This window comes from Uranotaenia lowii, chromosome 3, assembly GCF_029784155.1.
Source record: "Uranotaenia lowii strain MFRU-FL chromosome 3, ASM2978415v1, whole genome shotgun sequence".
Lineage (NCBI taxonomy): Eukaryota > Metazoa > Arthropoda > Insecta > Diptera > Culicidae > Uranotaenia > Uranotaenia lowii.
In genome coordinates, this window is record NC_073693.1 from 139,215,737 (window position 1) to 139,240,232 (window position 24,496).

Consider the following 24,496-nt stretch of genomic DNA (forward strand, 5'->3'; position numbering starts at 1 on the left):
AAGAATCTTTTGAATTTTCCCAGCCTTTTTTCCACGGATCTCACAACAACCTAGAGGTTAAGTTTATTTTAGTTTCTGCTCACTTCTGGTTTTATTGTTTCATACTGGTTTTTTAAACTTCAGTAAAACTCAATTAATCGAAAAACACAAAAATATCAATATGTTCAATTTTCTTCTCTCTTCCAACAGAAAAAAGATCGATCTGCTGCCGGGGGATCAGTTCGTGCGCATCGCCATCGCCGAAGCATCCCGGGAAGTGGACATGGCCATCAACCAAACCATCACCAGGCTATTTTCCAGTGGCAACAGCACCAACCGAGCCGATTATCACAGCGACCTGTTCCGGATTGTACGGTTTCCTACGGGGCCGGCAAGGGAGTTGGCCCGTGCCGCTGAAGTTTACGAAAGGGCTTTGGTGAATATAAGACGACACGTGGACAGCGGCAGGAAGCTGATGACCAATAAAACCGATTTTAATTACAATGATCTTTTGTCGCCGGAGTATTTGGATCTGCTGGCTCAGTTGTCGGGTTGTATGGCCCATCGAGTAACACCCAATTGTTCCGATCTTTGCTTCCATGCAAAATTTAGAACGCTGGATGGATCGTGTAACAACTTTAAGCATCCTATGTGGGGATCTTCTTTGACAGGTTTCAGAAGGTTGTTGCCCCCGGTTTACGAGAATGGGTTCAACATGCCAATCGGTTGGAACAAAACTAAGATGTACCATGGGTTCCGGAAGCCGAGTGCCCGTTTGGTTTCGACGAGTTTGATCGCTACCAAGGAGATAACGCCGGACGACCAGATCACGCATATGGTGATGCAGTGGGGTCAGTTTTTAGATCACGATTTGGACCATGCTATCCCGTCGGTGAGCTCGGAAAGCTGGGACGGAGTGGACTGTAAGAAAACCTGTGAATATGCGGCACCGTGCTATCCGATCGAGATTCCTGCGGAGGATCCTAGGATTGGGAATAGGAGATGTATTGATTTTGTGAGGTCGAGTGCGGTTTGTGGGTCAGGCATGACGTCGATCTTCTTCGGAACGGTTCAGCCGAGGGAGCAGATTAATCAGTTGACTTCGTTTATTGATGGGTCGCAGATTTACGGCTATTCGGAGACGTTTGCCACGGAGTTGAGGAATTTGACTACTAACGAGGGGTTGTTAAGGGAGGGACCGCGGTTTCCGAATCAGAAGTCGATGTTGCCTTTCTCGGCTCCAACGGATGGGATGGATTGTAGGAGAAATTTGGACGAGAGTCAGGTCAATTGTTTTACGGCTGGAGATATTCGAGTCAATGAACAGTTGGGATTGTTGGCGATGCACACGATTTGGTTTAGGGAGCACAATAGGATTGCTGAGGAGCTAAGGAGGGTTAATCCTCACTGGGATGGGGACAAGCTGTACTACGAAAGTAGGAAAGTTGTCGGAGCAATGCTACAAGTCATAACGTATGAGCATTGGTTGCCACTCATCATTGGACCTAGTGGCATGCAGCTTTTGGGCGAATATGAGGGATACGATTCTACTGTGGATTCATCGATATCCAACGAATTTGCAACGGCTGCTCTCCGTTTTGGTCACTCACTTATTAACCCTATTCTTCATAGACTTGACGAATCTTTCCAACCTATTTCTCAAGGTAATATCCCGTTACACAAGGCGTTCTTTGCACCGTGGCGTTTGGTTTACGAAGGTGGTGTTGATCCACTGTTGAGAGGATTGTTTACAGTTCCAGCAAAGTTGAAGAAGCCTAATCAAAATCTGAATACCGATCTTACTGAGAAACTGTTTGAAACTGCTCATGCTGTAGCGCTTGACTTGGCAGCGATCAACATTCAAAGATCGCGTGATCATGCCATTACTGGTTACAACGATTATCGCAAGTTCTGCAATATGCGAGTAGCTAACACGTTTGATGATCTGCATCAAGAAATCTCAAGCGAATCTATTCGAGAAAGCTTGAAACAGCTCTATGGTCATCCGGATAACATTGATCTCTGGGTCGGAGGAATTCTGGAAGATCAGCTACCCGGAGCTAAGGTTGGCCCACTGTTCATGTGTCTTCTGGTGGAACAGTTCAAGAAACTACGCAGTGGAGACCGATTCTGGTACGAAAACAATCAGTTCACACCCGATCAGCTGTCCGAAATTAGGAAAACGACACTTGGACGAGTCCTTTGCGACAACGGTGACAACATAACCCAAGCAACGGATAACGTGTTTGTCTTGCCCAACAAGCAAGGAGGCTATCGACACTGTGACGTTCTACCGCAGATCAACTTCGAACCCTGGGTGGACTGCACAGACTGCTCGAGACATCACAAGCGGTACGAATCGTTGAATCGTCAACGAAGATCAACCAGAGTTAGACGAGAGATCAACGCCAAACTAGCTAAGAAACCGGAACCCGAAAACCACCTAGAACTTGAGGACGCCTTCATCGACGACGACATGAACGAGGAACGTATCGAAGGCCTGGAAGCACTGATCGAATCGTTCCAGAAATCGATGAAGCAAATGCGGCGGAAGCTACGAAGACTAGAGCAGCAGTGCGCCAACAATCCGGCAACGAATCCAGCCAAAGGAAAACCGCACGGCCATTGCGTCGACGACAAAGGAATCAAGCGGCTAAACAACGAGATCTGGATGCGGGACGATTGCACCAAATGTGAGTGCGAACACCACCAGATCAGCTGCGAGACGGAGAAGTGCGCAGAGCTGATCTGCGAAAATGGGCTGGTCCTGATGAAGGAGGACGGAAAGTGCTGCGCAATGTGCGCCGTCGATGATAGCGGCTTCTCGAACACTCCTCCGCGAGTTGTCGACGTCGAGTGAACCGGGTAGTAGTGATTTTACAAGAAAAAAAAAATTTACTTACCTACTAACTACTACTATAAGAGGTTTTAGCTTGCCAAAGTTAGATGTTCGAACTAGCGTTTTGTGAAGATAATAAGAGGGCGGAAAAACTAACATTTGAATTCTTGAGCTGAAGTATGAATTTTTTTGTTTCAATCTGTCAAATGCAGCCACAAGCTTTGAATAGTTTCAAACAAGTTTGCTTGAAAATGGTAATTGGTAGAGATTTGTTAAACGATAATTTCAACAGAACAAAAGAATCTGGAGAAACGTTGAAAGAAACGTATAAAATACAGAGAACATTAAAACTATAAAAACGCCCAAAATCAAAACATCACAGACATGAAAAAAATATATCGTGTTCAAAATGTATTCATTCAAAAATTTCACTAAAAGTAAAAAAAACCTGAATAAATGAAAAAAACGAGTTTTGAATTCTTATTCAAAATTAAATGTACTAATTTTGATTCAGGAAATCAAACTTCAATCCTAAATTCTGTTTCAAAATTGTTTCTTTTAATACTGAGTCCAGAATAAGAGTATTGAATTTCAACTCTGAACATGAACTCTAGACCTGAATTCTGAATTCTGAATCTGAATCTTGATTCAAAAATCTAAACATGAATTCTGAATCCAAATTCTGAATTCTGAATCTGAATTCTGAATTCTGAATCTGAATTCTGAATTCTGAATCTGAATTATGAATCTGAATTCTGAATCTGAATTCTGAATCTGAATTCTGAATCTTAAATCTGAATCTGAATTCTGAATTCTGAAATCTGAATCTGAATTTTGAATTTGAATTCTAAATCTGAATTCTGAATCTGAATTCTGAATCTGGATTCTGAATCTGAATTCTGAATTTTGAAATCTGAATCTGAATTTTGAATTTGAATTCTAAATCTGAATTCTGAATCTGAATTCTGAATCTGAATTCTGAATCTGAATTCTGAATCTGAATTCTGAATCTGAATTCTGAATCTGAATTCTGAATCTGAATTCTGAATCTGAATTCTGAATCTGAATTCTGAATCTGAATTCTGAATCTGAATTCTGAATCTGAATTCTGAATCTGAATTCTGAATCTGAATTCTGAATCTGAATTCTGAATCTGAATTCTGAATCTGAATTCTGAATCTGAATTCTGAATCTGAATTCTGAATCTGAATTCTGAATCTGAATCTGAAATCTGAATTCGGAATCTGAATTCTGTATCTGAATTCTGAATCTGAATTCTGAATCTGAATTCTGAATCTGAATTCTGAATCTGAATTCTGAATCTGAATTCTGAATCTGAATTCTGAATCTGAATTCTGAATCTGAATTCTGAATCTGAATTCTGAATCTGAATTCTGAATCTGAATTCTGAATCTGAATTCTGAATCTGAATTCTGAATCTGAATTCTGAATCTGAATTCTGAATCTGAATTCTGAATCTGAATTCTGAATCTGAATTCTGAATCTGAATTCTGAATCTAAATTCTGAATCTGAATTCTGAATTCTGAAATCTGAATCTGAATTTTGAATTTGAATTCTAAATCTGAATACTGAATCTGAATTCTGAATCTGAATTCTGAATCTGAATTCTGAATCTGAATTCTAAATCTGAATTCTGAATCTGAATTCTGAATCTGAATTCTGAATCTGAATTCTTAATCTTAACTCTGAATCTAAATTCTGAATCTGAATATGAAATCTGAATTCTGAATCTGAATTCTGAATCTGAATTCTGAATCTGAATTCTGAATCTGAATTCTGAATCTGAATTCTGAATCTGAATTCTGAATTCTGAATCTGAATTCTGAATCTGAATTCTGAATCTGAATTCTGAATCTGAATTCTGAATCTGAATTCTGAATCTGAATCTGAATTCTGAATCTGAATTCTGAATCTGAATTCTGAATCTGAATTCTGAATCTGAATTCTGAATCTGAATTCAGAATCTGAATTCTGAATTATTAATTTTAACTCTGAAACTGTGTTCTGAAGTAAAGTTTTAAATTTCTAAAATCTGAATTCTGACATTCAAATTGTAAATCTGAATTCTTAATCTTAAATCGAAATCCTTAAACTGAATCTTATTTGTAATCGCAGTTCTAAATCAGAAATCGGAGTTCTGAATCTGAATACTTAAATCTGAATTTGAAATTTAAATTTCTTTAAATTTTTTAAAGATTGTTTTCTTCAAATTTGTGTGTGTTCCCCACATTTTAGGTGTTCAAAACGTCGTCGTCATATTGAGTGTTGCATTTGAACAGATAGAGTAGGTCTAGAAACTCCTATAAGGTATGTGATAATGACAAAAAAAAAACCTGTAAATATTCATTAAAACGTCTGATTGTAACGAACTTTAAAGTCTCATTAACAATTTCGTAGAAATAAAAAATAAAAAAAAACAAACACAATCATCATTCACTTTCCAAAAAAAACCAATGAACAGAATTTTTCTTGTTAGACTTATCCATAAGAAAATGTGAGATAAATCCACTATAAATTTGTAGAGGAAACTAAAAAAACAACGGAATATCACTCCATTTCTTCCTCCAAAAAAATGATCGACCATACGACTTCCACTAAAAAAGAATTGTGGAAGGCTCAATTGAGCGACTTAGCGAGTATTTAGCAACCGATCAAACTGTAAATTGATCCATTATCAAATAATAAAGAGAAGAAGAAAACAGAGATGGAACAAAATGGAATTGTCATCAAATTAACAAACCAAGATATTCTAGTAGTAAGTTCAACACGTTTTATCATATAAGAACCAACAAAAAAAAAACAAAGTAAAACCCCGGCCATTTCCCCAAAAGAAAAACAATCGAACAGAACTCCCGTAGATCCCGTGTGGCGCAAAAAATAACGATTCAACTGCAAGCAAACTGACTAGAAAATCAAATAAAACAATTACCAATTTTACTCTCTTTTCGAATTATCTGTGCCGGTAGTTTCGCTTCCTTTAATTTGTCCGAAAGGCCATCAGGGCAGGTTGGGCGTGGGAATCTGTCCCGGTTTTCCCCGTTTACTCTTCACTTTTCTTCGGTCCACCGCCTCCCGTTCCAATGTACTTGGTGTGCTGTCCCCGCGCGATAATGGAGTTATCCTTCTTGTGGCGCAGCTCGCACTCCAGGAAGGCCAAATTGCGCCCGGCCCGGATTGTGTTGGCATCGATGACCACTTCATCGCCTTCTCGAGCCCCCTTCAGATACGTTACGTGAATGTCCACCGAAACGCCCGGCAGACAGTTCTCCTTGGTCATCAGGGCATAGGTCGTGACCACGTCCACGATGGTGGCCGTAAAGCCACCGTGAAGGCCGCCGGCCCGGTTCAATTGCTCCTCGCTCACCTTGAATTCGGCCGTGCACTTTCCGTCGCCGCCGCTGATCATCTTTAACTGGGAATGGAAAGAAAATGCTTTAAAAAGTATCCATGTATCATCAAATCAGGGAGAAAAAAGAAACAATAAAAAATAGTTGAGGAATTACTCGTATTTAATTTATTCTACAATGCTTCTTTTTCTATTATTTTTTCTATTTGTTTGTCGACGTAAACAAACGTAAGATTGTCATACAAAAATACTTAGCAACCAAAATAGCAGTTCATAAAACTTATCTTATGAAAATTATAATAAGAATTTTTCTAAGTGTAGCACTGTGCTCGAAACATAAGCGACACTAGTCAAAATCGATTCCAATCGATTCGAGCTTTTGTTGTTGAGCTTTTAACTTTCTTATTGAAAGCTCAACCAACGAGAGTATTGTGATTACTGTTGTAGTTCAAGCAAATAATTTTGAAGCTCGTCATATGAATTTATGATTAGGAGCAATTCTTCCTACTGCTCTGTTGGTTCGTATTCGTAGTAAGAGAACGATGTGTTTGTTAACAAAATTCAAGTCTTTCGTACCGTTCATCGCGATCCATTGGGCATCAAATTTAAAATTGTTTTGTTGGATTTACTGAGCGTTCATTTTAGAGCTTGAACATTGAGCCACAAAACAGTGCTGAGGATTTTTTTTGTCCAAGCTTTCGGCGATGTGGCCACATATTTTATTTTAAGAGGGATCAGATGTCGCTTCTCTTATATGTAGGTTCATTATGCGACACATTCTTTTGTATATAATGTTTGACTGCAGATAGATTTATACTTTAATTTTCGTTTGTTCTGGATTTTCTTGATTTATCCAGGCTTGCCCATATATACCCATATCCCCCATATATCCAATAATTCCAGAATTCGCGATAAGTCAAATCTGGCCGGGATGGCCAGGTATTGTATAAAACATCCCGAATTTACCCGGGTTTATCCAAATTATTTGCTAAATCAATTGAAAAAAAACCCAAATTTCACTTTGAAAATTTTTAGATTTTGTGTTCAAAAACGATTTAAAAAAAAACTCAAAAATGATCATGTCTTTTTTCGAATCCTTAGATACGATCTTTACACTGCTGCTGTGATTCAATGAAAACTTTTAATTTCAAGTTTTTTTTACTTTCCACTTGTATGTATTTGGCCTGATTGGCGGATTGTATTCAGATATGCCCTTTTTTAACAAATTTTTCCAAAAATCGTCTTGATTTGCCCGACCGTGTGAACTCGTGTGGTACAAAAATGGTATGCTTAAGGAAGGTTAAAGATTATTGTTCTTTTTAACAATTATTTTCAAGGTATTTCGTTGAAATTCGTCTTTAATCTGATTCGATATCTTATTTGCAAATTGCAAGTTACTTGGCACCTGTTTCGACTTGTTTGTCCCAAATTTCACAGGAACTCACTCTTTTTGGTGATAGAAACGACCAATCATCTGATATTCTTTAAGTTTTTGGTGACGTTTTGAAAATCAGAGAGACTCCTACTTGAAATTGATCTTGTGATCATCATCCTGTAATATCATCTGATTGAAAATAATCGACTCCAGAACATTAAGGGGGTTTTAGATGGAAGAAATAGAAGGAGATTTATATAATCGCTTTTGTATTATTAATAATAATAATAATTCGTTTTATTTATGTTACATAAGATTTGTACATTCTTTTTGATTTGTTACAATTAGGTTTTTAACTTGTAGTTTTAAATATTGAACAATACTTCGTTTCTGGCGAACTTTCATACTTAACTTTAAAAATAACCGATTACTGTCTTATCTATGCAAATCTTATTAGTGAAGCATTTTTGAATTATTTTTCTGATTTCGTTTTTAAGGATTTCATATGGATGGGAAGATTATTCCAGATCGATATGCCTCTAACGAGAAACGAGTTATTAAAATTAACTGAGCAAAGTGATGGAATAGTTAAATTCAGTGTTCTTGAATTTCTCACAGGAACAAAAAGTCTTTTGATATATTGTGGAGCTTCTTTAAGTATTCTGTGGATAAATATGCAGGATCGATATTTATAAAAATTATAGAATGGACAGCCTATCAAAATTTTTTGTAGGTGGGAAACACTGGAATATCTAGACAAGTTGTAAACGTAACGAACGCATGAGTTCAGTGCAACACGGAGTAAATAAGGGATAAACATAGCTTTTGAACAATTTTAATTTAGTTTCAACATCAAGGTTCCTCGTGGTGAGATTTAACTGTTTCAAAGATCCTTAAATGTTGCCACACTGTTTATTGACTTGCTTGTTCCATAACAATTCCCGGTCAAAATGATGCCAAGATTTTCAGAATAATCGGTGAAAACTATCTCAGAATTTGCCAGATTACGCGTAGGGGCATAGCCGTAGGAACGGAGGGGGGGAGGGGTTGGGGGTTTGAACCCCCTCCCCCCCCCCTCCATGAAGGTCCAAAAATGCCAAGTGAATTGTTTTAGTAGACATAAAATTTTAAGTTTCTAAAAAAACTTTGATGGAAAACTGAAATGATACATGAGTAACAATAGTGCAAAAATCTCGACTCCAAAATCTCGAAATCTCATTCCAGAACAACAATTCTACAGCAGTTTTAAAAAAATCTCACTTGTTGATAGTGATTGAGTCCAAAAAAGTTAGACTAAGCTTACCAGATTGTCTGGATTTTGACAAGATTTTCGCCTTATATTTGTCAAATCAAACGAAAATTTCAATTGAGTCATAAGAATTATCAAATTATGTATCTCGCGTTCAAATAATTTATTAAAGCAAATTTCGTCAAAATAAACATAAAAGATTTATTGGAAACTTCCAACATGATTCTGCGGGTGATGTGTTTCGATTAAAAATAAACAGTTTCCATGTGTTTTTTTTTATTTTAATGAAATAATTACGAAATTTGCCTGCATATTGGCCGGATTTTTGGGGAAATTTTGAAACAATATGCCCTAATTTCGCAAGGTTTTAGAATAAAATTGCCTATTTGCCCAGCCTGGATACTTGCGGAAAAATATCTAGTATTTACTGTAGTACCTCTTTGCTGAAGTGGCTGCTTGCCAAATCTGGCCAAACTTTACTGGTCCTTTGTGAGATCTAATGTACGGAAGAATACGTTTTCTCAGGCACTCTTTTTTGTACATCTTGAGGTCTTTTCGTCCGCAGCTGCAAATACCTTGCCAGATCAAACACTTTCTTGCAAACTTATCGGCAAAAACAAATTTGAACTTGCAGGGGACATCACCCCGACCAGTGGCTTTATAAAATTGTGGGCCAGGAAGCTGCCCAAAAAACCAGTAAAGCTTTCGCCAGATTTGGCAAGCTGCCACTACAGCAAAGAGGTACTAAATATTGTATAGGGACAACATAGTGGATTTAGTCGAAAAGGACATCAACCCACCCAACTCCCCTCAATTTCGCCCAATCGAAAATTTTTGGGCAATTGTCAAGCAGAAGATGAAGAAAAATGGTAGGAAGACTCGGGATCCAACAGAGATGAAAAGATTGTGGAACAAAATGGCCGCTGAGGTCAGCGAATAGGGTGTCCAAACTATGATGAGTGGTACTCGACGAAAAGCTCGAAAGTTCATCAAAACAACATCGGAATCATTTTTTTAGTATAATTTCTTTAAAGTGCAATAAAAACCCTACATTTCAAGTACAAAACATTTTTATTTCGTTTACATACCTCCGAGATAGAACCTTTTTAATGCGTTCAGATTTAAAATGATCCATGCTTTGTTGAAAAGGTCGGTCGTAGACCGAATCTTTACCACTATTTGGTACATCTCAGTAAGAAATAAAATTCCTAAAAAATATTCACTGATACATTTAAATTTAACTTATAATATTGCGGTATCCAATATAGCCAATGATGGTTTTATTCGAAGATTTTAAATAAAAATAACCAAGCTAACCCCGAGCAGACATTGATGCCAAAATCGCTAGCAAACTGATACTAAAATAAGTTGTTAACAGCAAAACGATACCATCATTTGCTGATGAATACGATACCAAAATAAGGTATAATTAAGGTTTCAAGAATACTGGATTGACTGCAAGCTGAGACCAAAATAAGGTATCAAAAGCAAACTGGAAGCAAAATGTGATGTAGCATTCATTTTGGGAGCTTAACTAGGCATCATTGAGGTATCCAAAATTATATAGGGAAGAGTGGAGTATCTTGAGCCACTTTTTTCTTTGTTTCACAACTTCTTTATAAGAAAAGATAAAATGAATAAAATACATGGAAAGGGTTTCTACATTTTTGAGGTATCATTAGGCAATTCTAATATTTTTTAAATACATTAATTTCTCAAGTTCTGTTTATTTAAAAAAAAAGTAATTTTTTTTTTGATTTTGAAAAAACTGTGGGGAAACGTTGGCCACCAAATCCAAATTGACTAGATAACGTGAAAAGTTTATGAGTTTACCCAAAACCGAAATTTCAAAACTTCATAATAAGTGATTTTAATACTATCCACACAGCAAAAATTATTTCCTGTAAAATTACGCAAATGTCCTGTAACAAAAAGGAGCAGGACATTTACCGTAATTTTACAGGTCGAAAAACAAATTACGTGACATTTAATTTTCAGTGTACAACTTTTTTACAGGACATTTGCTGTAATAATAAATGAATCCTCGTTACTTTCAAGGAAAACAATTTAAAATTACAGGTTTTGTTAATTACAGGTAAATTTATTTTAAAGGTTGCAGTTTCAGTGACACGTAATAGTCAAAAAAAAATTCTGCGAATAATCCAAACTCAAAACCAGAAAAAATAGTATGATTAATGTGATATACTTAACTCCAGAAGACTTTTGAATGGGAGTAATGAGTAGGTACCGCCGGTTTAATTAAAAAAAGATTTTTATATGAAAACAAGTAAAATGTTTTTTATGCATCGTAGAAAGAACATAAATAATTTGCGTTTTAAGGGAAAAAATGTGATGCAAATGATGTCCATGTTCGGAAGAACAAATGTTTGCAAATAAGGTCAAGTGTTTCGTTAGGTTTTAATGAATCATAGCTAAGCAACACTTTCAGTTTATCAGAGAAAAATTTGCATAACATTTCAGCAATCTACACTTAATTTTTCGCTCATTAAAAATTTAAAATTTTGTTATAAACCTTGATTTCTAAATGAACTAAGCTTGAGTATGTCTTGAGTATAAACTTCATAATATCATATTTTCAGAGCAATGCTTATCTTTAAACTCATTCTTAGAAACAAGGAATCAAATCTCCGCGTGCATCCCTTCATTTATGTAACTGTTTCGGGACAAAAAGAAGTTCTATGAGAAGACTACGAAGAGATTTTCAGTACCACCTTGAAGAGATCTTCGAAAACGATATCATGAAAAAAAAACTTGCTTATAAAACTTAATAATCACGTAACAAGACTACCTTTTTAATATATTTTTTAAATTTTATTTTAAAACTAGCTGACCCGTTAAACTTCGCTTTACCTTATACTTAATCAATCATTAGAAAATGTTTAATTTCATCTACACATCTTTAACAAATTCGTGCGCGGGAATTAGTTTTCATGGAAATCGTTTTAATGTTGTTCGAGTTGTGTCTTATTTCAAGTTGATTTTGTATGGGAGTCTCCGTTCCATAAAAAGAGAGATTCTCGAGGCTATTATACGTGATGGTGTTACAAAGAAAACGCCCTCTTTTTTATATATTTGACATATTGAACATGCACAACGATTTTTTTTTTAAATGCACAACGGGTTTTTTTTTTCATTTAGAAATGAATATTTTTTATTTATCAACTTAAAAAATGTCCGTTTTTTTCAGTATATCACATTTTTAATGGTTCGGTGTTTCGCGGAAGACATGGGAAACCCCGGGCTAAAGAAAATTCCAAGGTCAAAAAACATTTGTTTTAATTTCCATTCCAATATAACGTTAGTAATACCTATAAGCACATATTATGCAACTATTTGAAATGTACTGAACAACTGTGCTAACAGTTTTGAATTGCACATGTTCAAATATTATGCATCTTTTCTTCGTCTAGGAGGAAATGTGGAGCAAATGAGGCATATTCTATAGCTTACTAACCACTTCCTATGAAAAAAAAATATAGCAGTGGTCCACAATTCCTTATGTTCCCCTATAAATTTTTATACATCCAAAAATAAATCTCAAAAATTCTGATACATAAACCCCAGAAGACTGCAAGTTTCACTCAGTAAAATTTTTAAAGCCAACCATGAATCTATTTTGTTGTATAGTTGTGGCAATGATTTTGGTGTCAAGTAGTTTGGCGATGCCACAATCGGCAATCAAACCAATACCAGTAACACTTCCTCCGGTAACACTGGGTCCAGCTACGCTTCCACCGAAAACTACCACCACTATGAAGCCAACTACTATCACGATGAAACCGACGACAACAACAATGAAACCAACAACCACTACAGTGAAACCCACCGTTACCACAACGAAGCCAGTAACAATCACTGGAAAGCCGTTCACTATTACGATGATACCGATAACTTTGACAAAGATACCAATCACCACTACAACCGGATACTACACGATGCCTCCCAAAACGACGACTGTTAAAGTTCCCGCAACGAAACTACCAATAACGCTCGTTCCTTTGAAAGTACTTTAAAAATGTTTAGAATAAACTTACCTAAAATGAATTCGTCTGTTTGATTTTTTTAGACCTTTCTTCGCCAATTTGTTAATAAACCCTCTGGATTTAAATTTGACACTACACACTAGACGGAGATCTTAGATTTTGGTTATAAACTTTACCAAACAGGTTTTGTCGGTGCGTTGGTGACTTTTCCGGTATTTGAATAATTTTTCCACCAAACTTCGCAAATAGCTGTCACTAAAATACGTGAGTTTCTTAAGAGACGAACCAGCCCGAGGCTGAAAGTCTCTATAATAAAGAAAAAAAACGTGAGCGCCGAGCAAACTGTAACGTCTAGCGCTAATGTTGGGTCGGGTGAAATTCATTTTAGGAATGAACGATTGGGTAAATCATTCTAAGGTCATTAAAATAATAGGTTCTCTGACTTTTACGGTAAGTAGGCGTAGAGAGCGCGGTGAAGTGGGAAGATACTCGTTATATTTGTTTACAAACTAGCAGTGTGCAAAACTGAAAAGGCAAGCTTAGGTCTCAACGGTGTTTTTTTTTTTAAGTTCCACTGCGACTAACTTTCACTGGGCGGTGGAATCGAAAAGTTATTCTTTCTCGCCATAAGAAAAATCGGGAAGATCTCTCAAAAGGGTGAAATTTTAGCTGCATCCCACTTGGTCTGGCGACGGCAACCGTAGGAACGATCGATCAGTTGTTACCAGATCGTCTTACAGTCGTGCTTGTTGAGGCATTCCTTACCGACGCGTTTAAGTATTTTGTGTTATTTAAGTTTCATGTTAGATGTTTAATTTATAAGTTCAATGTGTTTAATTGTTACTTCGCGTGTGTTGCTCATTTGATGATTACAATCTCAACCGGGGAACTTTATCCGGGATTGAAGCCGTGCGAGCTTGCATACAATAGCCGAACAAAAGTTGGTTTGATTTCACCCCGAGTCCAGCTCTCACCCGGCGTTGGAACGTCTGAACGTCGTCTGCCGATCTCGAAGGCGGGATTGAAACACTGCGGCTCAAAGTTATTTGGACGACCCAACATTATGGTCCTTCGAACCGGATGAAGGCCAATTAACGTCGAAATCCGGATTCACCATTTCCTTCGGAAGACATCCGTGAAGCTATTGTTCCCAAGTTTCAAAGGAAAGTCGCCATCTGGGAAGCCCGGCTGGAACAATTCACAAGAAGCAACGATACATGCTGTGAGATATGGGTTAAGGGATTGAATTAAATGATACTACAAGAAAAACAATGTGACTGGCAACCCTGTTTGACAGCATCGATCTATCTGTCCACGGAAAATAAAAAAAAAGGTAAAATTTACCTTTTTGCTAGGTGAATTTTTTCCACCCCTCTTTCGAGGTAAATTTTACCTTTTTTTCATTCACCTAGCAAAAAAGTAAATTTTACCTTTTTTTCAATTTACCTAGCAAAAAGGTAAATTTTACCTTTTTCGCATTCACCTAGCAAAATAGTAAATAATACCGTTTTCCCATTTACTAATTTAAAAGGTAAATGCTGGTTGGTTTGATTGTTTTCTTCAATAAGAATTAAAAAAATACAAAATTCTTTCAAAAATGATATTTATTGGAGATAAATAGGGACTGGTAATTCGGCTTCGCGTTCATCTGGGCCGCTATGGCCGCTGAATCCACCTGCGTTGCGTACATTCATGGCCTCCTCCGTTCGACTAATCCGGTCAGGTTCGGCTTTTCCGGCTGGAGGATGATGTGGAATACACCTTAAAGCTCTATGGGCCGATCTGAAACAAAATCAATAGTATTATGACGAGAACCAGCACAACTAAATGATATTTAAGAACACTTACCATTCTATTCCGATTTTCACATATTAGGCACAAAGCAAAACTTGTTCCTAGAATGACAAAACAGCTTAACCTCAATGAACGGGTTCGGCGAATAGTTACTTTTTTTTAGAAGAATTGTACCGTTTTGTTTAGCTCAATCCAGGTCAATTACACCTCGCTACGAGTTAAGTTTTAACTTATTTGGATTCACCTTTTTTCTCGGTGAATTGTACCTTTTTTCAAACCTCGATTCAGGTAAATTTTACCTCACTGTAAGGTGAGTTTCACCTCGAAGAGGTAGAAGTTACCTTTTTGGCTTTCACGAGCGTTCACCTTTGCTAACTCGATAAATTTTACCTTTTTATTATTTTCCGTGGTCAAGTTCGTTATCTTTCTCGCTCTCATCCTCTCCCTCTCCATCATCGGCTTTGCTACAGGACAGGCCCAGCCTCGGATCGTCCATTCATTCGACAGTCAGCCGTTAAGCTCACCCGTCGTCGAGCCCCTCCTCGGAAAGCACTCAAGGTTAAGTGTTCGTCGGAACGAGAAAACCCGGATTGTCCGCATAGCCTGTGGGAGACCCAGTAGCTGGGCGCACACATCCTTTGTGCTTCACCGATGGGCTTGACTTGGGTAGCGCCATCGTGATTCAACACAGTACGGTTCTTGTTCATCATCCTTGATTGGCCATCGAATAAACAGGCTATAGGACATCGGGGCAAATTCGGCGTTGGTATTAACACGATTCCGATGAAGTCGGAACACGGCGCAACGGAAATGGACCATGACAACGGAACTGTCGGAACCCCTCAATGGATGAAGAAATACGCAACGAGCTCGGACTTTTCTAACGGAACTTATTGGATAAAACGACCCAAGGTTGTCCAAAGTGTGCCGTTCATGGGGGCGATGAAACGCCTCCATGCGAAAGACCGTGATGAGGAGGTAGAAGCACGTAGAAGCCTGGCGGGTCGAAAATGTGTCAGCCGCAAACGGTACCTGTGGGGCACCAGGACGCACCCCACAGTAATGAAGTCCTTGCTGCGCTCAAGCAGGGCACTGGCGCAGTGAACCATATATTTCCCTAGCTTCTCGTCCGACTAAACATGAATACAAACAACAACAACGCCGAAAACACCAAAGCCAAGCACTTCGAAGCCCAATTCTGTCAAGTTATATAGGAGATCATCTACAACCAGTGTCCAAAACAGAGGCGATAGGACTCCTTCTTGAGGGCTGGCTGATTGGCTGCTCAGCATTGCCTAAATCCACTTTATAACAATTTCATCGAAATCACGAGATATCATAGCTGATTAAATAGAATTAGGTATTATACATATTTAGCAAAAATTATCTTATCATTTGTTACTTTTTCTAAATGAAAAGTTTAATCGCTTGCGCTTCTAAAAACAGTTGTATCATTAAAACCTTTAAAACAAGAGATAAAGGAATTTTCTCAATCACTACTTTAAAAATGCGCAATCTAGACACGGAAAATAATAAAAAGGTAAAATTTACCAAGATAGCAAGGTGAACGCTCGTGAAAGCCAAAAAGGTAACTTCTACCTCTTCGAGGTGAAACTCACCTCACAGCGAGGTAAAATTCACCTGAATCGAGGTTGGAAAAAAGGTACAATTCACCGAGAAAAAAGGTGATTCCAAAAAAGGTAAATCTTACCTCGTAGCGAGGTGAAGTTCACCTGAATTGAGCTCAATAAAAAAGTATATTCACCTAGTAAAAAGGTAAATCCAAATAAGGCAAAATTCACCTCGTAGCGAGGTGAAATTGACCTGGATTGAGCTAAACAAAACGGTACATTAAACCCGAACAAAAGTAACAATTTGCGAATCCGTTTATTGAGGTTAAGCTGTTTTGTCGTTCAGAATGGAAGTTTTGTTTCGTGCCAATATGAGAAAATCGGAACAGAATGGTAAGTGTTTTCTGAGATATTATTTAGTTGTGCTGGTTCTCATAATAATAATTTGCTTTTGTTTCAGATCAGCCCAGCTTCGAGGTGTATTCCACGTCATCCTCCAGATATCATTCCGGAAAAGCCGGACCTGAATTGCCACGAGCCTGGCGAAAAAAGGACTTACCTCAATAATTTTTTTAAACAAGGTGATATATTTAAATAATAATATAATGAATTGTCCCTATTTATTTTTAAAATAAATATAAATTTTTGAATGAATTTTTTTTTTCATTTTTATTGAAGAAACCAACCAAACCAACTAGCATTTACCTTTCAAATCAGTGAATGGAATACGATATTATTTACTATTTGGCTAGGTGAATGCGGAAAAGGTAATATTTACCATTTTTCTAGGTGAATTGAAAAAAGGTAAAATTTACCTTTTTGCTAGGTGAATGAAAAAAAGGTAAAATTTACCTCGAAAGAGGGGTGGAAAAAAATCACCTCGCAAAAAGGTAAATTTTACCCTTTTTTTTATTTTCCGTGGAAGAAAAAGTTACAAATAATAACATCGTTTCTGCTAAATCAGACTTATGCACATTTTTTGTCAATGTTCAAAGAAGATTTTCAACCGACAGTCTTAGTTGAGAATTTTATAATTAATTTATATCAGGCATGTCAAACTGGGGGTTCGCGGGCCGCATGCGTCCCGCGGCCTAGGTCAATGCGGCCCGCGTAGCCTCGTCTTAAATTATCACAAAAAAACACCACTGATTTTTATGTAAAATATTACTGCAAAAAAAAACTCAAGCTAAATGTACCGATTTAACTGATTTTGGGGCCGTTCACTAATTACGTAAGCACGATTTTGGAAATTTTCAAACCTCCCTCCCCCCTGGTAAGAAAAAGTAAGATTTTTCAAAACCCCCCCACCCCCCCTAGTAAGATCTTACGTTTTTTTATTTTTGGAGAAATTGACACTTTTTTAGGTTTTATTTTTGACACTTTACCAGCATTATGGCATTCGCGGACAGAGAAATTGACACGTTTTTTTCAAAAATAGCTTGAAAATATTAAAAATGTGATAAACATACTTCAAAGCGAAGCACTTTTTAAGTAAAATTAAAAAACTGTATTTGAAAATCTATGCAGACGACGTGTTATTGATAGCCAAAGGGACAGACAAGGTCAAAATACGCCAACAGCTAAGAGCAGCTGTTAATGCTGTTATCAAATGGACGAAAAAGGTTGGTTTCCAAATTTCAGCTCCTAAATCCGAACTCATGCATGTATGCGGGCTAAAGCACAGAAAACGTGGCAGACCAATCAAGCTAAATGGAGAACCTCTACCTCAAGTTAGAAACATGAGAATATTAGGTGTATTGTTTGACTCTAAAATGAACTTTCGCCAGCACTATGTATGTCTCAAACAAAACTGTTCTAGTCGCATTAGAATCTTGAAGATGCTAGGTTATCAACTTAAAAGAAGCCACCGCAAAACCCTCTTACAGGTTGGGAACTCCCTTATCGTTTCAAAACTACTGTACGGAGTAGGTCTAACTAGCTGCAATATCGATACAATGGACGAGATTCTTGCACCGACATACAACGAAGTTGTAAGATTGTCCTCTGGAGCCTTCCGTACAAGTCCCGTGGAATCTCTTCTAGCTGAACCCGGATGCCTACCATTTCGGCTCTTACTCATCCAAAGACTAGCTCAACTAGGAGCTCGAATCGCGGAGAAAAACATGGAACGATGTCAGACACTAATTGAACGATCCAGTAATCTATTCGAATCAACTACCAACACTGCCATTCCTAACGTTTGCCCACTCTCAAGATTGACAGACCGTCCATGGAATAACCGTCCACCTAAAATCGATAACACGCTTAAAAAGAACATTAAAGCAGGCAGTAACCAGCGAGTCGTACTTCCGAAGTTTCACGAATTTATCGCCAGTAAATACCCCTCTTATAAACAAGTTTATACCGACGGTTCTAAGAAAAACGACCAAACTGGAGCTGGAGTCTATATTCCACCTAGGAAAATCAGCCAAAACTTACCTCCTGAATGCAGCATTTTTTCCGCAGAAGCATTCGCGCTAAATATTGCTGCTCAAGAAATCGACAGAGACGAACCAACACTGATTTTAACAGATTCGGCTAGCTGTTTAGATGCGCTCTCCAAAGGCAATTCGCGGCATCCATGGATTCAGTCCTTAGAGAACCATATACGCGAACGCAACATCACACTTGCTTGGATACCAGGGCATGCCGGAATACCCGGTAACGAGGAGGCAGATAAATGTGCGAATTCCGCTCGCATCAGTACACCACCAGCAAGTCCTAGAATTCCAGGTCAAGACGCTATACGCAACATTAAAACCAGCATGTGGTGGACATGGGAACGTACATGGCGCCTGAATCAATCATTTCTTAGGCAACATAAATACACACCTTCAAAATACAAAGACCGGAAATGTCCCTCTGATCAACGTGCTCTGACAAGATTGCGTATTGGACACACAAGACTGACACATGCTCATCTGTTTGAAAAAACTTCTCCACCGATATGCCAGTTTTGCGGCGTTCAAACTACTGTTCAGCACATTCTGATTGACTGTCAAGGATACAAAGAAGCTCGCGAAGAATTCAACATTAACGGATCTGTTTTCCAAATTCTGAAAAACGAAGAATCACACGAAAAACCACTTATCGAATTTTTAAAAAAATGTAAAATTTATAAATTACTGTAAATCTTCAACAAGACACGAATGCCACAAAGATGGTAAAGTGTCACTAATAAAACCTTATATATATGTATTTGAAAAGCACAATCTATACAAAACAACAGATGAAATGTCATAAACGATTAAAGAAAACATTATTCAAGACATGTTTGGGGTAACAATAATTTTCAATAAATTTCCACAATCAAATAAACGATATAAAATCTAAATATCCATTCCAAAAAGAGAGATCAGGTTAGCACAATGTACCTTGAAACATTGTTATGTTTTTTACCTGAAAATATAAAAATCTTTAAAAAAAAATGTCATTCTATACTACTAGAATTAGGGCAAAAATGTTCAACGACAATCACGTTGTCAACTAACCTAAAAACTCAGACTCATTCAGCGGTAAGCGATAAAGTTTTAGGATTTTTTTGGTAAATCTTTTGTAAAATTTAGAGTTGGTAGTGTCTATCATCGAAAAAACTGTCTAGAAATTCATTAATTAAAGCGCCTTATATTGATTTTTAAAGATTTTTTTCTGGATGAAGTCATTTTCGAAATATGATGGATTCAAATCGTCGTGTCACAACGTGCCATTTTCCTTGTTGTTTCTATAAATTTCTCAATTGAAAAGATTGTTATTAATTGATTCTCTATAAATTTTAAAGAAATTACAATTTTTTTTTATTAAGTCAAAGACATTAAAAGATAAAAAACATAACATCAAAATCAACCAACAATTAGGTGGTGAGTAAAATAAAACCTGAGTAATATGGTTTCGTATGGCTGTTGCTGTGATGAATTTTTAATGTAATATTTCTTACGTAAGATTTTTGGAAACCCCCCCTACCCCCCTAGTAAGAGATCGTAAGCAAATGATAAACCCCCCCACCACCCCTATGTGCTTACGTAATTAGTGAACAGCCCCTTTGGCTGCGGCCCTCTAGGTCATAGAAAATTTTTAATGCGGCCCGCACACCTGAACGAGTTTGACATGCCTGATTTATATTAAAGCTCGATCACAATAATAAAAAACAACATTGAACCAACCTAAGGTGCTGAAATATTTCATTCTCAACAAGGGGTGCCAGGTGGTTTTATCCAAAATCAAGACTCCGCGAAGAAAAATCAGGATTTTTAGGACACCGTTAGAGATGAAAATAATATAATAATATGTAACGCTTCTAAAATAAGTTATTTTTATTGTTATTCTTGTTATTTTTTTTATCGTTGAATCTATCAATTTGATTATATTTTTTATTTTATTATCACTCGTCAGTTATTAGTTTAGTTTCCTAAATAAACGCAGTTTGCTTTATATTCACCATACAACTCCTTAAAGGGCAATGCCATTGGAGTTTTAAAACAAATCTCATGTATGTAATGTATTTGTTATGTTGTAAATAAATAAATAAATAAAATAAGATTGGAAATAAAGGCGAAATACTGGCGCTGAAGACGCCTTATTTTATGCAACAGAGTGAGCAGCTTCTTGGATGTGCTATTAGTTTGTATCGAAAAACACCATTTCAAAATCAGAAATGGTACGATTTGTATCAAAAAACACCATTTCAAAATCAGAAATTTTGGAACATTATTATAACATAATAACGTTCCAAAATATCTGATTTTGAAATCCAAAACTATCATTTTTGTATAAAGAATCTTGGCAACTCTGGCAACAGAAACGCGAAGGAGACACGAGAAAATGTCAAACAATTACAAAAACATGAAACCCGAGTCGCGGAACAGCGTTGTTTCGGTTAAATTAATTGCAAGCCATCACCGTTCGAAAACTATTTTGAATTTGTAGTAAAACTTTTTTTTTTTTTTTATCTTTATTATAGAGACTTTCAGCCTCGGGCTGGTTCGTCTTTGTAGTAAAACAATTTGGAACATGAATTAACAACCAAGCTTAGCAAAGATTGAAGAAAAAAGGTATGTACTCGTTGTTTTATCCTGACTTACCTGAGATAGGCACCGATCGTAGCCATTTGTTTTGGTCATGTAGCTGGAAACGGCGCGCAGAAATTCGAGTCCCTTTTTCGCACTCATCTTGCGAAACATCCGACGGATTTATAGGTTTGTCCAGTAGCCGTTGTCACTATTACGTAAACACTCCGCACCTTTTGAGAATTACAGCAAAACTGACTGCGAAATGAACTTGCACCGATTTGTACTTTGAATGTTTTTTCAGGCCTTTTGTTTTGTTTTTTTCGTCCACCGCAGTTGCTTCGCGTCGTCTGTCTGCGTTGAAATATTTCAAGGGTAGCTGGAACTAGACTGGACGTGTTTCTGTGGTAAGTTTATAACATTTTAATTACAAATATTTTCAATTTGTTAATTTTAGTAAGTGATGTTAGTGATTGATTGAGACTAAATTTTTTTGATGGAATTTCCAAATCTGTTGAATAACACCGATTTTCAAACCCATTCTTTTACAAATCAAAATTGAACATGATTTTTGAGATTTTTCTTTTAAAATGTCTCATACAAATCAGTAAAGCAAATACCATCATGGCTCAATTTACTCTCAAAAATATTGGTCTATTCTAGCGTTTTCCAGATAATTGGAATTTTTGTAAATGTTGTTTTAAAACACGATCAAAGGGTCCAGTTCAGCAAAACATCGTCTTATTTGAAATTGGTGTGCTTTGTAAAGTTGGTCTCTTATTTTTTTTGGAAACAGGTTGACTTGCAATACCTGCATGTTTTTGACATTTTTCTTCAGAAATTTCAAGCCTATCGTCAGATTACCAGAATATTATACTTACCAGAAATAAATATTTGCTACTGCTAAAAATTATGCCACTGATTATATGTTTCTTCACAGCTCTAACCATGGAACTAATCGAGTTCGGAAACCTTCAAATTCCCGACCAAATTCAGCATCCACATTGCATCCACCAGTCGGGAGTTAACTACGTGGTCTCCACCAAGAACAGTATTCAAATTTTACAGCTTAAATACAAACACATCAATGAGGATGGTTCTCTCAACTATATTCTTTCGAAGATCGATCTCTCTAAGGAAACGCCGACAAGTAAGCTGGCCACCAAAGAGGTCGAAATATATAATAGTTCTGCGAGGGACGATCGGGCCACGATTCTGCTGGATCAAACTATCGCTCCTCAGGTGGCGCAACTGTACATCAATAATGTGGCGGCAGTAGCTTCCCCAGTCGGAATTTTTTCGGATCCAAACAGTTGCCTGGTAGCGCATCTTACGAACATGGGACAACTGACCCTGCAGCGGTACGATGAACGGCAAAGAATTTGGACTCCCTATGTGGACATATCTGCCATGTGGATAGCACACTTTCATGACAATAACCCGATAAAAAAATTCAAACATCTTCAACCTATTTTACACGATTCTACAATCACGTGCGTCTGCTGGCGTGAACAGATCTGTAACAATGCAGTACACTTTGCCTTCGGAACCAAATCTGGCAAGATTGTCATTTGCAGTCTTCTTGCTGATAGCGTGCGAGTCGAAAGCATCACAGTTAGTTCTACTAAAATAACCAAACTAAAGTGGGTCACAATATCTGAACAAATCAATATTGTTCTAGCATGCTTACTGGATGGCCGAATAGCAGCATATCGATTCCAAACGAATATGGATTCAACTGTCGGGGATGTGATTGAGCTCCCCAATCTGTGGGATGACGCAGACCATCTTCCAGTGGGAAGCTTGAATGTTGATCTATTTGGAGAGGCCCAGCAAATGTTGATCGTTTTAACAAAAGGAACGCACTTGATTGCACTGTTGTGCAATTTTTATGGAGAGGTCAAAGCGAGTGCTTCTGAAAACCTGAACAACTTTATGATAACAGGTGGATTATTAGTTTTTTTTTAATTTAAATTTTTTATTTTATAGTATTTATTGTTACTCATTCCAGGTTTGCAACAAATTGAAGGGAACACGTATTTGATTGCCACTCTAGTCGGAGCAATTTTCATGGTGACCATTAACAACATCAAATCAGTACAACTGTCTATCGAATACCGACTAGTACTGTCCGACATGAATCCTAGCAAGTACTCAATATACGGACTGGTTGCAACCAAAAATCGTACATGCTGCATTTTGGTAGGCTACCCAGCGAAAAGTTTCGATCATCTAAGCATCAGATCTCCGACGGTTTTACTATTCTATCAGCTCACAATGAAGGATCCACTAAAGATTTTGCTCGCAAATCCAACGCTCCGCATGACCGACTATTACGACTGCGCCGAGGTCATCAGATTTCGAGGGAACAGAAATGTAAACACCGTGAAATCTCTCGAGGATTTGGCTGCTACTCCAGCTAACGTGGACGACAGCTACGCTTACGCTTTGAAACTACAACTAATTCAACTCGGTTCAAGGCTGAGTTACTTCAAGAAACGTTGTCTCCCGATAGCGGATGTTCTTTTCAATCAATCACAGTTTGTAACTTTGGTTATCGATGTCCTGCATGCTACCAAAATTATTTACTACATGTTACACATAAAGCAAATGCAGCTGTTGAATTATCGACAGCTGCTCACAATTCGCTGCCTAAAAAACTTCATCTTCGATTTTACGAACGACCACTTTCCAGGAGATTTTGAACACGTTCATCTGTCTCTGAAACCAATCATGGCACAGGTCATGGCTAATGCTCATCAGATGCTCAGTGAAACCAACGTTCCGTTGCCCCAGGAAGAGTGTACCTTCTGCGGAGAACTAATCCTCGAAAACAAGCTAACCTGCAGTCAGAATCATCAAACGTTCCGCTGCTCCGTTACCAGGATACAGATCCCGCTTGAGGACACGTTTGACACGGAAACGGTGTGCGAAACGTGCGATCGCTACTCGCTGGATGCGGACGAGCTGGCTAAGATTTTCTACGCCGACGGTGGTCAGCTGAACATTTACTATAATTTCTGCTGCGTGTGTGATATGCAATTTCGCAGGCGCAGTGTGACGTGAGCTGAGCTACGGTAAGAAATACAAAGTTCTTAAACTAAAGAACCATATGAAGTATATTTTCAATAGTTATCACATCCATGTCAGTTATCTAGGTGCTATAACATCGAAACGCAACTTTTCCAACAGTATGGATTGTTAAATTAACATGTCCTAACATATTCTGTGCAAAAAGAAAGTTCAAATGACAAATCCAAGATTATATGAAAACTACTAACAGTCCGAAAGTGTAACTACGTACAGGATATCCA

The 24,496-nt window shown here is 37.5% G+C and overlaps 3 protein-coding genes across 6 annotated transcripts in view; 2 read left to right on the forward strand and 1 right to left on the reverse strand.

Annotated features, from left to right (window-relative positions):
• The window catches only part of LOC129750854 (peroxidasin), a 596,804-nt gene extending 593,354 nt beyond the window's left edge, over positions 1-3,450 (forward strand). For both annotated transcript variants that reach the window (XM_055745956.1, XM_055745957.1), the window contains one exon: positions 190-3,450. In XM_055745956.1, the coding sequence (XP_055601931.1) occupies positions 190-2,839 (2,650 nt within the window). In that variant the 3' untranslated portion in view covers positions 2,840-3,450. The remainder of the gene's footprint in view (positions 1-189) is intronic.
• Positions 3,451-5,587: 2,137 nt separating this feature from the next.
• LOC129754884 (acyl-coenzyme A thioesterase 13) lies at positions 5,588-21,527 on the reverse strand. Its single transcript, XM_055751140.1, has 2 exons — positions 21,258-21,527; positions 5,588-6,252 (listed from the first exon to the last, which is right to left on the reverse strand). Exons 1-2 carry the CDS (start codon positions 21,354-21,356, stop codon positions 5,881-5,883), a joined length of 471 nt encoding a protein of 156 aa, XP_055607115.1. The 5' UTR covers positions 21,357-21,527; the 3' UTR covers positions 5,588-5,880.
• LOC129754883 (uncharacterized) lies at positions 21,019-24,283 on the forward strand. Of its 3 annotated transcripts, none has more exons than XM_055751137.1 (4): positions 21,019-21,227; positions 21,487-21,589; positions 22,123-23,127; positions 23,194-24,283. In XM_055751137.1, exons 3-4 carry the CDS (start codon positions 22,131-22,133, stop codon positions 24,246-24,248), a joined length of 2,052 nt encoding a protein of 683 aa, XP_055607112.1. In that variant the 5' UTR covers positions 21,019-21,227; positions 21,487-21,589; positions 22,123-22,130; the 3' UTR covers positions 24,249-24,283. The 3 variants fall into 3 exon arrangements, with proteins under 3 accessions (XP_055607112.1, XP_055607113.1, XP_055607114.1); XM_055751138.1 differs by having other exon boundaries at positions 21,519-21,589; XM_055751139.1 differs by lacking the exons at positions 21,019-21,227; positions 21,487-21,589 and adding an exon at positions 21,741-21,950.
• The last annotated feature ends 213 nt before the right edge of the window (positions 24,284-24,496 follow it).